The sequence below is a fragment of the Suillus paluster genome (assembly GCF_016628075.1).
Source record: "Suillus paluster strain FC165 chromosome Unknown EDB91scaffold_181, whole genome shotgun sequence".
NCBI classification, from domain to species: Eukaryota; Fungi; Basidiomycota; class Agaricomycetes; order Boletales; family Suillaceae; genus Suillus; species Suillus paluster.
In genome coordinates this window covers 20,855-35,018 of record NW_024537741.1, presented here as the reverse complement: position 1 = coordinate 35,018, position 14,164 = coordinate 20,855, and the positions used below count along the sequence as shown (strand labels likewise).

The window sequence follows — 14,164 nt, the reverse complement described above, 5'->3', positions numbered from 1 at the left end:
ACCAAAGTGGATGCCATCCCATTTCTGAGAAAGATGGCTCGCAACTTGTCTCTTTAATTCAGATCACGACTCCTCAGACATCAACGCACGGCTCTTTCGTTCTGGACCCAAGCATCGTCATCAGACAAACCAATTTTCCGATAGCTTCGGGTGGGCTTGGAGACGTGTACAAATGTACATTGCTAAACAGGGGCGCAAGTTCAGAAGAGGTATCTCACACATTCATCATCTCCATGTTTGTGCTCACTCTATGCTCAGGTTGCGGTCAAATCGCCACGGTTTCCAAGTCTGACTGAAGCCGAAATTGCCAAAATAAACCATGTGTGTTTACTGCCACGTGCCTGAATTTCATTTCTGTTTGAACTCTGAACGTAGAATCTTGACCGCGAAATCAAGATATGGACCCTACTGGAACATCAATATGTATTACGTCTGCATGGCACCGCAACAGATTTTGGGCCGTTTCGCTCATTGGTTTCCTCCTGGATGCCGAATGGAACATTGAACTTCTACCTTAATCGTGTGCATGAAACCCTCACGACGACGGGTAGCCTTCACATTGTAAGTTTTTGTACGAAGCCTATTACCGGAGCTTACTATTTCTCAAAGCTTAAACAGATTACGGAGGGGCTCAAATACCGTGAGCAACGGATTGGCTATGGCAATCATGGGCTGAAGTGATGATGATGCTTTGGACAGTCCACGATAACAACGTGATTCACGGTGATCTTACCAGTGTATGTCTGCATACGATGTGCATCCATTATCCTCTGATCACGATTGTAGAACAATGTCCTGGTTGCTGCCGATGGATCCCCGCGCCTTGCAGACTTCGGTGTTTCGAATATCATGGTAAAGTCCAACCCGGCATTCTCCTACCACACCGGCGCTGTTCGTTGGGCCGCTCCGGAGCTTATCGTCCATCAGGAAGGCCAAACTGTGCAATGCGCCACTAAATTCAGTGATATATATGCTCTTGGGTGTATCATGCTTCAGGCCAGTCTCATATTTACGTTGTTTACGACACCTGACAGGTTCTGTAGGTGTTATACAGGAAACTTCCCTACTGGTGGATCAAGTCTGCCCTGCAAGTCGTGGCATTAAAGTTCAATTACCAAGAGCCCATTATTGACACCATGCAAATTCCAGCACATCACCTTGATTTCATGCGGCGGTGCTGGTCAATCAAGAGTGACAATCGTCCATCAGTGGATGACGTGTTAGACTTTCTCGAGAAAGCTATCTCCCATGAAACTTCATCTACGTAAGGTCTCGATTCGAAAGTGTTTCTTTTTCATGCCTTATTTATTCTGACTACCTCCATGCTCTCATAGAATAGTGTCTCTGAGTATAATATAGACTCGCATGTCCGGGGGCTCGGTACCTGTGACTCATAATACTGTAAAAGCGAAACCCATCATACCTTCGCATGCACACCCGCATCCAGGCTCGCTGTCTTATGGGACGATATGACATCGTTTGGCTAGGGACGCGAATGTGTTTTCACGCGAGTGGGTGCACGCCTTAATTCTTGCTCGGGGACAAAGAGCAAGGAGGGTCTTGGGGCTCCACCGACTCGCACGAAGTTCAGAATCAGACCTGCGCACGAGAAATATTGCAAAGGATCGCTATCATATAGTACATTATATCACACCGATATCTCGCGACAACACAAACCTAATTACTGGGACCCAGATCTCGCACGATGTAGTCGATCGTCGGGCGCTCGGCTGGTCTCCTATTCAAGCATCGTATTGACAGTTGTCCATACACCCCATAACTCTCCATGTCGTTGAAAGGCTCCTAACCTCGGAACATTGCGCCCATAACGGCACCTGCACTTTTGGCCACTACTGATTATGGGCATCTTTAAAATAAACAGTGGACTTGCACTGGACCCAACAACACGAGTCATATAGGCACTGCCTCGAGTTGTTATCGTAGAGGCAGTAGAATCAGCGCATATTTCCCGGCGCTCGAAATCAAACCACAGGCAGTCTTTCGTGGCTGACATAGAGTTCATCCACTGAGGCCGATGTTTCGTGCAACAGCGTAGTTTGGGGATTTTTCTATACCTCCACATCCCTGAACACGCCTCAAGAATTCTGATGGGCTCATTGTATGCCGTGCGGAGAGGTGAGCTTCGGGGAGTAGGAATTGCGAAGGGTTCACCAGGGAAACCCCAACCGGCATGAGTTAATGAGATCCACGATGAATTCTGGCCTTCTAGCACATGGCTGCTCGTTCTAAAGGCATCAAGTGGAGCAACTATCAGTTGATGATTTTCCGACTTCGCGATGCCAACGGTGACTACTGTAGTTCCAGCAAATAAGACGGCAAGTCCGGCACTGTTGGAGAAGTAAGACTGCACCTCTTTGCGTGGTTCTTTCTGGTATGGATGTTCTGACTGATATGACCGATAACAATACAAAACTAATTACGGTGACCCAGATCTCGCATGACATCGTCAATCGTTGGGCGCTCAGCTGGTCTCCTATTCAAGCATCGCGTTGGGAGCTGTCCACACACCCCACGACTCTGTATTCCATCAAAAGGCTCACGTCCTTGAATGATTGCGTTCATAACGGCACCTACAGTTTTGATCTTCTCGTAAGGTTGCTTTCCCGAGAAGATCTAGGACTATTGTGAGAAAGCTATTCCAAGGATTAATGATCCGACAAACCTGCAACATCACGCAGCCATACGAATAAATATCTCCAGCTTTGGTTGGCTTCTCGTCTTGAGCGTCAATAGCCTCAGGGGCCATCCAACGTGTGTTTCCTGGATGACAGGAGTTGAACGTAGTATTTTCCGCCTCGGCGAGGATCATCGACAGACCAAAGTCCGCGAGACGGAGGCAACCAGAGCTATCAACAAAAATGTTGGTCTGATCACAATTCATTGAATTCAGCCACAGCACCACATGTAGGTCAGGATGAGACCTACCCCTGTCAAGTCACCATGCACGATGCCCCCGCCGTGCTGCCCGTGCACTAGGGTATAACAGTCTTCAGTATATGGTGCCCTCACTACATTTTTAACAACGGAACGCACAATAACCAAGACCAGCAGCCACCTGCTGCATCTGAAGTCATGGGTAAGCACTTATAAAGTCGATGCGATAGCAATCCACTTACAAGGTCTAGTTTTCGAAGTTCAGTCAGTTTGGAAAACTCGCGCCTCAAATAATAATTCAGTGATCCGTTTTCCATCCATGGAGAAACCAATGAAGGAAGTGGCCCAAATTCTTCGGTAACACCCTCGAAAGGGAGAATGTGGTCGTGCGACAACTTGATCCAAACATAAGCCTCGCGGCGAATTCTCTGGGGTGGTGAGCAAAACCATCAGCGAGTAGAACTGCGACTACTTCATGCCCTAACCCTGCCTGTTCTTTTTACTAGTTCTTTATCATTTGATTGAGGGATCCTGATCGATTTGACAGCGACCTTGATTGTGATCAATAATGAATCTTCTAGTAGCCATTGCTTATAAACTTACAGTGCGGGTCTCAGATTGTGTAGACATGGAACATTTCCAGACGTCACCGAGCCCTCCTGAACCATTAGCAAACTGTTCGAGTTTTCGAATGGCTGTCGCAGGAATATGGAACGGTTCGACTTTGAACTCAACTGTGACGTTGGTCTCCTCCTAATATTAGTCTGTCGTCAACGCACAAGCAAAATTAATACTTACATATCGACTCATGGCGGGGCGATCACCCATTGGGTCTCATCAACTGACGGGTGCTAGCCTGAGACAACTGGTGAGGTGAAGTAGATGAAACAGGCGTCCTTATATATGCCTACTGCTGTGGAACAGACAAATTAACAACGGATGCTGTCAACACAAAAATACCACAGTCATAGTATGAGGCCCTACTATATCAGACCCGTTTGGCCTGGCGCCTGAGGGCTTAGTTAGGTTAGTAGTGAGGCCTCGAGGCCTAAGTGTGACATGAACCGTGACATAAAACCGTGATAGGCTGTGTGCGATTCAATGTCTTGCATAGGTTTCCACGTCTTCCATCAAACTCGGGAGGAAGGTATCGTACACATGACAGATTGACGCTCGAGTCCCCCATTCTCAGTTGCTGACCGGCCGCCGCCTTATCTTCTTCACTTTGTCGTAACTTCTCCATCCAACCCTGTCCTCGAACCGCTGCATCTTCCAAACGCGATCATGATTCCTGGAGTTATTTGAGCTCTGCGTAGCTTGGAGAGTTTGTTAAAGGAAATTGGAATTAGGTAAGGGGATGGTGGCATTGCTTTCGTCTTCGATGAGTTCTAGTGGCCGATTGTCGAATGCACCTAGAGTATCGGAACCAGGATGTCAAAAGCCACATCTGAGATCCTGGGCACTTGCCTTCGATGCCAAGGTAAAAGTGATAGATCCGAAAGACGCGCGCTTAACTCAAGAAAGCTCAGAAATCTGTCTCGACTCATCGGATGTTCTAAGAACCCCAGATGAGGTTGGACGAGTGCAATTCCTAGAACGAGTCACACTGAAATGTTCTCCGCTCCCTAAATGTCTCCTTCGAAAATCCCTGAGTACGACAAAGAGGTGCAGTTCAGGATAATTGACCTTAGCCTAGGACCCCTTACACTGCGTTACACGAGGCCGCTGTCCTGGATCCCCAGTGTTTCAGCGAGCGTTCTCATCATTTAGTAGATAAGAACTAAGAAAACGGTATGGTCCAGGTCCTGTGGACTTTCCCGTGGCGAACCTCAGCGCTGAGCGCTCAGTGACTCACTGATAAGGGAGCGGCCAAGTGTGCAGATTAGTAGGTAGGAACCACAGTCCATTGCACAGGACCCATGTTTTGCTGTATACGGTATGACATATCTTACATACCTTTGAGAACTCCCAGAGCACTGAAGAACGGTAGGTGTTGTAACCTGTGGCAATGAGTGCAGCATCAGAAGGATCCTTCGCGATCATAAATCGTGATGGTCTGATGGAAGACCTATCTTTGCGTGACAGAACATTTTGGGCTGCTGCAATATAATGATGTAATATTCGGAAGTATGTATGCAGTATTGGATAGCCCACTGCGGGAAGTGTACACAATACTCCAGAACACTCCCCAGTCTCTCACCAATGACCATGGAATTTCCAATATCGATGAACGAAATCGCGGAAGTTGCGCGGAAGCAACATACTGACATCCACCGGTGCACTGCCACAGATTCGTGAAGGATGCTATGTACCAGTTTTTGAGTTTGCCACTTGTTTGCCAGTGCCACACTGCCACAATTAGTAGCAAATTAATTATTTCGTTTACATAAACTTGGTTCAGAACTTCTTGAAACTATTGGAAGCTATGCTGCAGGCAGAAGGCCTGTCGACAGCAGGCCCATGGTTTGCCGGCCGTTGGGTTGCCGTGATAATATCACTGACCTAGTAGCACGTCTCGATTCTCAAATATATATATACCTGCAAAATCAAGTTGCCGCTTGGACGACGCCATCGTACAGCTACCGTTTCGCCACCTTGAACGTTGTCACGGTGTGGCCTTGCAATGGGTAATTGCTGTTCTCAGAAGTCTGTGGTAAGCTCATGTCCCTGCGTTCAATGTGAACGACGGTCACAGATGACCCTCGACAGCAGAGAAATGACAGTTCCACTTCCCAGGCCCCTCACCGAGTTGATTTCAAAATTGAACCACCTAATATTCCTGAGATAGAAATCAAAAAGCTCGAGCTGTTCCCCAGTGGAACAGGAGGACTTGGTGATGTCTGGAAATGTTCTTGGTCTCGACAATCCGGGACATCTAAGGTAAATACATCTGCGAATGGGTGGGGATTCACAATATCCACAATCTTCAAGGTTGCGGTCAAATCAGTTAGAATCCCTCAAGCAGGTGATACTCAAGTGGTGGATAGGGCAAGCAAGGTGGGCGCAAGAAATTAATGAAAGTCCTTGTGCTCATGAATTTGCTCACCCAATAGAGGATTCGTCGCGAGGCTTATGTTTGGATCACTTTGGTGCATGACAATATTCTCACCTTTAACGGAATCATCGATGGCTTTGGGCTACTTCCGGCGCTAGTTTCTCCGTGGATGGAAAATGGGTCGCTCGACGTCTATCTGAAACAGGGACATGTACCTTCCAAGGGCGACAAACTGAGAATGGTTCGCACTGTCTCTTGCAAAGCCGAATAAGTTCTAATAGGTCTTCAGTTAAGACAGATAGCGGCCGGCCTCAAGTATTGTACATCTATATTTTTCCCGTGTCTAGATTAGACGTACTCATCGACTTGTTAGTACACGATAAAGGGGTAGTTCACGGCGATTTAACATGTGTACGTGTAAAATTTGTGGCGATGATGTCTCAAGAACAACTCGACTTGATTTACAGACCAATGTTCTGATTAACGACGATGGGAAGCTCTGCCTTGCAGACTTCGGTCTCTCGATGATCCTTGCGGAATCGCAAAACTCTACCTTTAATTCATGCCACCCAGGAAACGTGCGGTGGATGGCACCTGAGATGCTTGCTATGCCTGAGCCAGGGGGAGTGGTGGTGCCAACCAAAGCCGCCGATGTTTACTCATATGGTTGCATCATGCTTCAGGTGTGTTGACCCACATTCGATTCTATATAAGCTGTGTTACTGATATCGTGCAGTTGTTTTGTGGGCATGTACCTTACCGCTGGCTAACGCAAGCGTTTCATGTTATTGCGGCAAGAGTCGCAGGAATCGAACCCTTCCGCCAAATCACCGATGTTGAAGAGGGACATAAGGAGTATTCATTGAAATGTATATCTGTCAACGTCGGAGATCGACCAGGGGCCTCCGGGATTGTGGAGTTTTTAGGAGCAGAGTAACGACAATGCAACAAACAGAGTAGTCAAGGATGCTGTATATCGGAATGACGTCTGCATTTAACGCTGCCTTGTTTATGTATGTCATGAGGAGTAAGGTAGTTTGCTGGCACATAAATGACTATACCCTGTACACTAGGTGCCGACCTGTCGCGCTTATAATAGAGAAATACTGAGAACATACACTAACTGGTATGATGTATAAAGGATGCAAAATCAATGTTGATATAAAGAAGGCAGAAAAAAGGATCGCTTCAAAACTGAGGCCTCATCCAGACGAAGTCTCCTTCGACAGTGCTACTTGAAGGTAGTTTAGTACCCCGTCCACTGATGGACGAACCTTGGTATCGGCTGACCAACACCGCCGCATGAAATCCAAGTGATTGGGCTGGATTTCGATGGTGGAGTCAATGGGCTCTAGGTGTTTGAACCTTGCAGAAACAACGTGTATAGCGGTCTTAAGCCACCAGTAGGGCTGTTTCCCATACAGGACCTGCAGGTGAGGGTGTGAGAGTCACCAGCAGGCTAACGAGAGACTGACCTGAAGCATGATACCACCGAAGGCATATATGTCACTAGAGTTGGTTGCGTATTGTATAGGTTGACCTTCTGGGGGATCGAGGAGCTCCGGAGCGACCCAACGTACTGCACCGGTGTGGTAGGAAAAGGCAGGATTGGATTGTACCATGATATTCGAGATTCCGAAATCTGCAAGGCGAGGGGATCCATCGGCAGCAACCAGAACATTATTCTACAATCACGATCAGAGGATTACGGATGCACAGCATATGTAAACTTACACTGGTCAGGTCACCGTGTATCACGCTATTGTCGTGGACTGTCCGAAGCATAGGCATCAGTTATATCGATCGCTTCCGTAGTCAATCCATCACTCACGATACTTGAGTCCCTCAGCGATTTGTTGAAGCTATTGAAAACAGTCAAGTTCTCGCAATCGGCTTCGAGAATAAAACTCACGAGGCGAAGCCTACCCATCATCGTGAGGGTCACAGACGTACGGTTGAGGTAGGAGTCCAAAGTCCCGTTCGGCATCCAGGGAGAAACCAATGCGCGAAACGGGCCGAATTCCTTTACAGTGCCATACAAACGCAGCACATATTCATGCTCTAATACGGCCCAGATACGGATCTCGCGGTCAAGGTTCTGCATTCAAGAATAAATGAAGTTCCTTCAGACCGTATCTCAACATACCTTATTGATTTTGACAGTTGCCTGATGATCACTCAAATTTGGGAATCGTGGGGATTTGACTGCGACCTGAAGTCAGAGTTAGACACGCCAAAAATACGAATTTATGAAATACCTCTTGCGAACTTGCATCGCAGTTCCATGTACACTTGTAAACATCTCCAAGACCACCCGAGGCAGTTGGGTAGTTCGTTTGCCTGATGATATTACTTGATTGAATACAGACAATGCTACAGTTGGATGTTTAAAAGTCCTGGCCCGACGTAGTAAAGAAATAACTTACGAGTCCCCTGTGTCAGAAGTAGATGCTTTGCCATTTGGTGCCGGGCCAATCTGTCGCCTAGAGTCGATGACTTTACGGATGCGTGGTAAGAAATGCATAAATATCTGCTGTAGGCCGCTAAATGGCATGTGGACAGGAAATCAGAGTGAAAGGTATTCCTACCCCTCCGGTGCCGATGAACTGCTTCTTATATGTAGTCATTTCAGTATGTCAACATCGCGAAGTTCCCCACCGACAATTGCGGGGAGTAGAGACTGCGTAGGGTTCAACTGAGAACATCACGACTGGAATGAGTCGAAACAACCCTGTGAACGAATGAGATCGACGCTGAATGCTATCCTTCCACAACAAACGCCCATTCTGCAGGCGTCAAGTGGAAACCTGCTTCTCGTGTACGGCAGACAATAAACATGACATTCTTAAAGCATGTTGTCAGGGATGGAGCATTGGTGGCGCTGATAAGCCCAGTTGTCAAAACAGCAGCAGTTGCGCGAGGCAGTATTGGCTCTCAGCAGCTTCGGTAGCATTAGACAATCATCGTGGCGAAGAGATGGACCTTTCAGAAATTCAGACGTCTACGTCAGCCAAAGGAGGCTGTTCATCGGTGTCGTTCAAACAAGTTCTGATATGAAGACATGTCGCAGTAGCTCACGCGCTTACCTGCTGAATTGGCAACCGGGCCACGTTGGAGTCGCTCTTTGACCGTGAGGTTTTCATACCATATGACTCATGCCCGAAGACACGGAATGTAAAGCATCCCTACCGGCGTAAAGGAGGGGTCAGGGCTGGCTGGACCCTATCACAGCCCGCATGATTATCTTCATTTCGTGACAGGCGGGGGCAAGGCTTTGTTACGTCATCGGAGCCTGACAGGCCTCCCGCATGCGTGTATTCCTGAGTGTGGATAGCAAAAACCGAAGTTCTGAATTCGATCATCCAACATTGATTATATGACGTTAAACCACCCTAAAATCATGAACAGGTCCTTCTACCGCCTTGATCAATCCTGAATGCTTGCGACTCTGCTTCGTCGTGTGACTTCCGGATCAGGTGGAATAGCACGAGCACAGCCATCTCTTGTAGAATTTCATCTCGTGATTGCACTGGAAATATATGCCACAAACCCCGAAGACCCCGCAGAAACCTAATTGAACGTTTGCAGCATGTAAATTTTAAACCAAGCTAGTAGTAGTTCGCACATACCACTCAGCATCCATCACCGCTCCGAGTAGGCGTTCCGGAGTCGTTGTCGAACAGTTGCTAATACCGAGCAAATAATTCCAGAAGGCTGACGCACAGAATCCACTGTGGCGAGAGGTGCACGAGGAGACGCTTGCCTGCCTTCTCCGGGCCGCCATGAGCATCCACTGCACCTCAATCAGTATTGGTGAAGAAACCTACCCATGCTCATCAACACTCGTGAATCAAGCACAAAGATGCTGAGCGTGGACACAACGGTGGATTACTCATTTCACGGTTCCTAACTTCCTATAAGATCGCATGAGCTTTAGAAAGGATCCTTGAGAAGCTAAGTACGGAATCGTATATCGGATAGTATGGAGGGCCTAGCTGAGGGTCATTAATCATTCTCCATACAATTATCAGTACTGCTAGTGATACCAATAGAATCACGAGTGGAAGGACGAGAAGGACAGTTATTATTATTATTATTATTTATATAATATACGTAATATGACTAATAATGAAACATACATACATACATATACATAAATCAAGGTAGCAGATAAAATAATATCGATCAGCTCTCCGATAAATTTGCTGTTTCACTTGGACTCTAGCGCAATGACATGATCTGATCCTAAAAAACTCGAAACCTCAACAGCAGAGGGGCGATGTCCTATATCATTCCAGCATTTCTTGATGAAATCCCAAAAAGAATCTGCAATGTGCGGACTCGAGGGCCTTGTGGGCTTGTTACCCTTGAGTATCAAGACAGTGACTTGATGATCGCTCCGTACATTTGCATAGGGTTGTTGACCTGTCATAACCTGCAGAAGCTCAGTTGCAAACCAACACAACTAGGAATGCGAAAAACCTGAAGCATGATGCATCCCAAGGAATAAATATCGCTCGCTGGCTTTGGAGAAGTTAACGACTCTTCGTTCTCAGGCACCTCAAAGAGCTCTGGAGCAGCCCACCACACGTTGCTTCTGATGTATGAAGTACCTGAGAGCTCAGAACACATGGTGAGGATCCCATGGTCTGCTACGTGGGCGTTGTGGTTGGAATCTATTAGAATGTTGTTCTATCATTCCAGATCTGATCATCAGAGCTAGAAGGGGGGTATCAGAGAACTACGTACGGCAGTGAGGTCACCATGAACAACACCCTTCAAGTGAACTACAATGCCGTAAATCAGTGTTTCTGCAACTAATGAAGATCCCAACTTATGGTACCTGACGGCTGCAGCAACTTGTCGCAACTAAGAGTCCATTGAATACCATGTGAGAACGCCTTTGGGGGAGAACTCACGATTCGAAGTTTAGGTTCGATAGTCAACTCTGTGAAATTTTGTTCAAGATATGTGGTAAGCGAGCCATTGTGTATCCAAGGGGAAACCATCGCTGGGAGTTGCCCGAACTCGTTACTGAAACCGAGCAGAGGCAAAATATTCTGGTGTTGCAGTTGTTTCCGTGCACGAAAATCGGCCAAGAGTTTCTGTGAAGCCATGATGTTTGAGCAAGCGTATCAGATGCAAATGGGAAGCCAAGAGGGTACTTGGGTAATTCTGGCCTTGGAATCGTCGCCTGCGACGTTGATCCTTATGGACTTGACTGCTACCTGTCATAGATTCAGATCGTTTAGCTAGACTAGTACATCATGTACACGACATGCTTGCCTCCTGGTCGGACGCGGTGTAGGTGCATTTCCATACACCCCTGAAACTACCGTGCGCTATGGGATTGGACGACTCCTTGGATAGGAATCCCATGAGGTCAGGTAGGCTGCATTAGAAGTGTGAGGAAGTGCATTATCACAGGGTACTATCATAAACTTGCTGGTTGTCTGGGTCTGTCTCGGTGAGACTTGTAGACGGGAGGCTTCTCCACCACAGTAACTTCCTCCCAACTTTCTTTAACCAAGACCTGCAGTAGGACAAGAAAGACAGAGACATTTAGGTGATAGACTCATGGTTCATGGTGTTTAACTTTAAACGAGAGGAGGCCTACACTCGTAAATGCGGCACTGCAGGAAAATAAGTGCCTCCATTTCTGCCAAGACCCGATATCAATTGGTCCATATTCCAAAGTTCCATTACAGCCATTTGCAGAACTGCTAGGCCAAAAAAAATTCACTACATATATTCGGCAATAATTCGGGACAACAAACTTTTAACTTCTGACAGGGCAATCTCGATCTACGACTCGGATGGGACAATACATATCCAAGGAACGAAAGCAAGTTACTCTACAAATGAGCTTGCTAAATGTCAAAGACCCAACGATTCATCGTTACACTGGGATTAGTAAGCGATCATTGCAATATCTTCGGAAGACTTCTGCAAATGGCTGTAATCCAAATGGATGGATGTTGGTTTACCTAGTACTATGTAGACCCTAGCGGACGGCTTCCAAATTATTCATAGTAAGTCGCATTAGCCATGCCAGTCCTTTCGTTCTCTTCCATGGAAATGATGATGTAGACTCATTAATCAGCTGTCCAACCTTGCTCGATGGCAGCGAATCCCAACGCTGCCGATCAGCACAATCACCCTAGATTAGGGGAGTTCAAAGTTGATTTCGGGGGCCGATTTGGATGTGATTTGGACATCAATTTGGACTTGGATTTGGATGCTCAAAAACGTCGAAATCCGATTTCAACTTTGACATCCCTCAATTTGCACCTGATTTCAACAGATTTGACACCACTGTTTTCACTTTGCCGTGTTGGAGTTTAATTTATCATTGTTCAACATTTGTGGTAGAATGCATCAAAAACCTTTGTAAAAACATCATGCCCTTTTGGACTGAATGCCAACAAGCTGCTGGAATCCATGCTTGAGGCATATCTTGCAGCACTTGTAGCAGTAATCCCAAGTCCTTGTTGATCCTACCTCTTCTAGTTCTGATTCGAGTTCTTCAGGAAGCTCTGACAGCTCAGAGTCAGATGACGACTGGCTGATGCCCACAACCAGTGATGTTTTACTTGGCTGTGGTAGGCTCATTATACTCTTGGAGATACCTTGTAGACAGGGAGCCAATTGTCAAGACTGGCGAAAATTTGCGCCTTCTCCTTGTGGAGTGGAAATTTACATGACCTGAGATTTTCAGAGCCTATGTTTGGGTAACCCCTGATTGCTTTGATGTGCTCGTCTCTGCCCTGCAGGATGATCCAGTGTTCCATAGCCAGACCAATGTCCCACAGATGCCTATTGAAGCACAGGTAGCAATTGCTTTATATCAGTTTTGGCCATTATGGCAATGCAATCAGCACTCGATTAGTAGCTCTGTGGGCTGGTGTTGGTTATGGCACTGTTCGCCTCATCACGCAGCAGTGTTATGAAGGTCATCTGCAGTGACCTGCTTTCGCCACTCTGCCCTTTACTGGCCAACATCAAATGAGAAAGAGGAGGCAAAGAGATGGGTGGAGGAGAACTCCTGTCCTGCTTGGTGGGATGGTTGGGTGATGGTCAATGACACATTGGTTCCACTATATGCTCGACCTGCTTTTTATGGGAACACTTGGTATGACCGTGTCATATACCTGATCCAACCTGCTCCCATATCAATATACGCTCCGCTTTCCAACCCCCTCCTGCTCCATTCATCCTCCGCTCCGCCCAATCACAAGTCCGCATTCTGCCCTACGCAGTCTGCTCGACCACTCAACTGGTCCCCTTCCATAATCTCTCCATTCAACTGGACCTCTTTCCCCTTTTAGGTATATGCTTTCCTTTTCGGTACATAGACCCTCACTTTCAGATCACTGGTAATTCCTATTACCGCCCGATCAGCTGATCTGACACGTACATATTGATATCCACTCCGACTTATGTCTTCGTCTATGTAAAAGTACTTACAAACTATATCCTTGGTACATAGCTTTACTACATAGTTATCCTGATCACTGCCTCACACATAGAAGTATATAACATATCCTGTACTTAGATATATTTCCTTAGTCTTAATATTACTTGTCTTCTCGCAGTTATATCCTGTGAGGATTCTCAGTAGGACCTTGCCTCCTCTGGACACAAGTCTCAACTTGTTGTCACCTCCGACCCTCTGACCCTCCTGCTCCGACTTAGAGCCGTGCTCTAAAGTCTTTCCCTTATTACCCTGCCCCTATCAATATCCTCCTATCACCCCTTTCCCTATCCTCTGCACTATCCTCCGCCATCTCCGCTCCTATCAAAATATCTCCCTAGTTCCTATCCACCCTCCGCATCGTTCCCCGCCTTCTCTGCTCTGCTCCTAGTCGGTTCACCACTAGCGGCTCTTACTCCCCGACCCCCAAAGCAGACCCAAGCGGTCCACTCGTCCTACCGTCGGACAATGTCGGACCCGCTCCAAATTCAGGGCATATACTCAGCTAAGGGCGCAGCGCAAGAGCTGAAGCCAAGCCCCGACCCCTCTGCCTCTTGAGCCGGCACGGTACCTAACAGACCTGGAAGTCTAATTATTCTCTTAATGTGCAGGTATTTTCATCTCCGATACCTTGACAGTGCAAATATCTAATGTTGGCAGTAGATTGTTTCGACTCCTGACTTGCGCATCATTGATTATTCAGTTGGCCTCCCTGGTAGCCAGCATGATGTAACTGCATTCTCTGAAACACAGTGTGTTCAAGGAACATGATGTGTTGCTTGATGAAGGAGAGTGGATTT

The 14,164-nt window shown here is 47.0% G+C and overlaps 5 protein-coding genes across 5 annotated transcripts; 2 read left to right on the top strand and 3 right to left on the bottom strand.

Moving 5' to 3' along the window:
• Positions 1-172: 172 nt before the first annotated feature.
• EDB91DRAFT_1088286 (kinase-like domain-containing protein) lies at positions 173-1,268 on the top strand (the record flags this gene model as incomplete). Its single annotated transcript, XM_041316395.1, has 7 exons — positions 173-235; positions 259-321; positions 376-561; positions 619-640; positions 700-737; positions 787-1,034; positions 1,055-1,268. 7 exons carry the CDS (start codon positions 173-175, stop codon positions 1,266-1,268), a joined length of 834 nt encoding a protein of 277 aa, XP_041169489.1.
• A 1,076-nt stretch (positions 1,269-2,344) lies between these two features.
• Positions 2,345-3,778, bottom strand: EDB91DRAFT_227725 (kinase-like domain-containing protein). The gene is made up of 8 exons (XM_041326528.1): positions 3,694-3,778; positions 3,499-3,642; positions 3,381-3,446; positions 3,138-3,323; positions 3,055-3,085; positions 2,947-2,993; positions 2,684-2,887; positions 2,345-2,634 (listed from the first exon to the last, which is right to left on the bottom strand). Exons 1-8 carry the CDS (start codon positions 3,721-3,723, stop codon positions 2,434-2,436), a joined length of 909 nt encoding a protein of 302 aa, XP_041169488.1. The 5' UTR covers positions 3,724-3,778; the 3' UTR covers positions 2,345-2,433.
• A 1,740-nt stretch (positions 3,779-5,518) lies between these two features.
• Positions 5,519-7,317, top strand: EDB91DRAFT_1274755 (kinase-like domain-containing protein; the record flags this gene model as incomplete). Its single annotated transcript, XM_041324638.1, has 7 exons — positions 5,519-5,548; positions 5,605-5,892; positions 5,949-6,131; positions 6,180-6,210; positions 6,264-6,301; positions 6,358-6,573; positions 6,627-7,317. The coding sequence occupies 7 exons, from the start codon at positions 5,519-5,521 to the stop codon at positions 6,825-6,827; spliced, it is 987 nt and encodes a 328-aa protein (XP_041169487.1). The 3' UTR covers positions 6,828-7,317.
• EDB91DRAFT_1274751 (kinase-like protein) lies at positions 6,960-7,994 on the bottom strand (the record flags this gene model as incomplete). The annotated part of the gene is made up of 5 exons (XM_041324637.1): positions 6,960-7,317; positions 7,366-7,575; positions 7,625-7,662; positions 7,722-7,752; positions 7,803-7,994. 5 exons carry the CDS (start codon positions 7,992-7,994, stop codon positions 7,093-7,095), a joined length of 696 nt encoding a protein of 231 aa, XP_041169486.1. The 3' UTR covers positions 6,960-7,092.
• A 2,035-nt stretch (positions 7,995-10,029) lies between these two features.
• On the bottom strand, positions 10,030-11,479 carry EDB91DRAFT_1175420 (kinase-like domain-containing protein). Its single transcript, XM_041320363.1, has 5 exons — positions 10,810-11,479; positions 10,729-10,759; positions 10,640-10,677; positions 10,373-10,582; positions 10,030-10,325 (listed from the first exon to the last, which is right to left on the bottom strand). The coding sequence occupies exons 1-5, from the start codon at positions 11,005-11,007 to the stop codon at positions 10,101-10,103; spliced, it is 702 nt and encodes a 233-aa protein (XP_041169485.1). The 5' UTR covers positions 11,008-11,479; the 3' UTR covers positions 10,030-10,100.
• Positions 11,480-14,164: the final 2,685 nt, after the last annotated feature.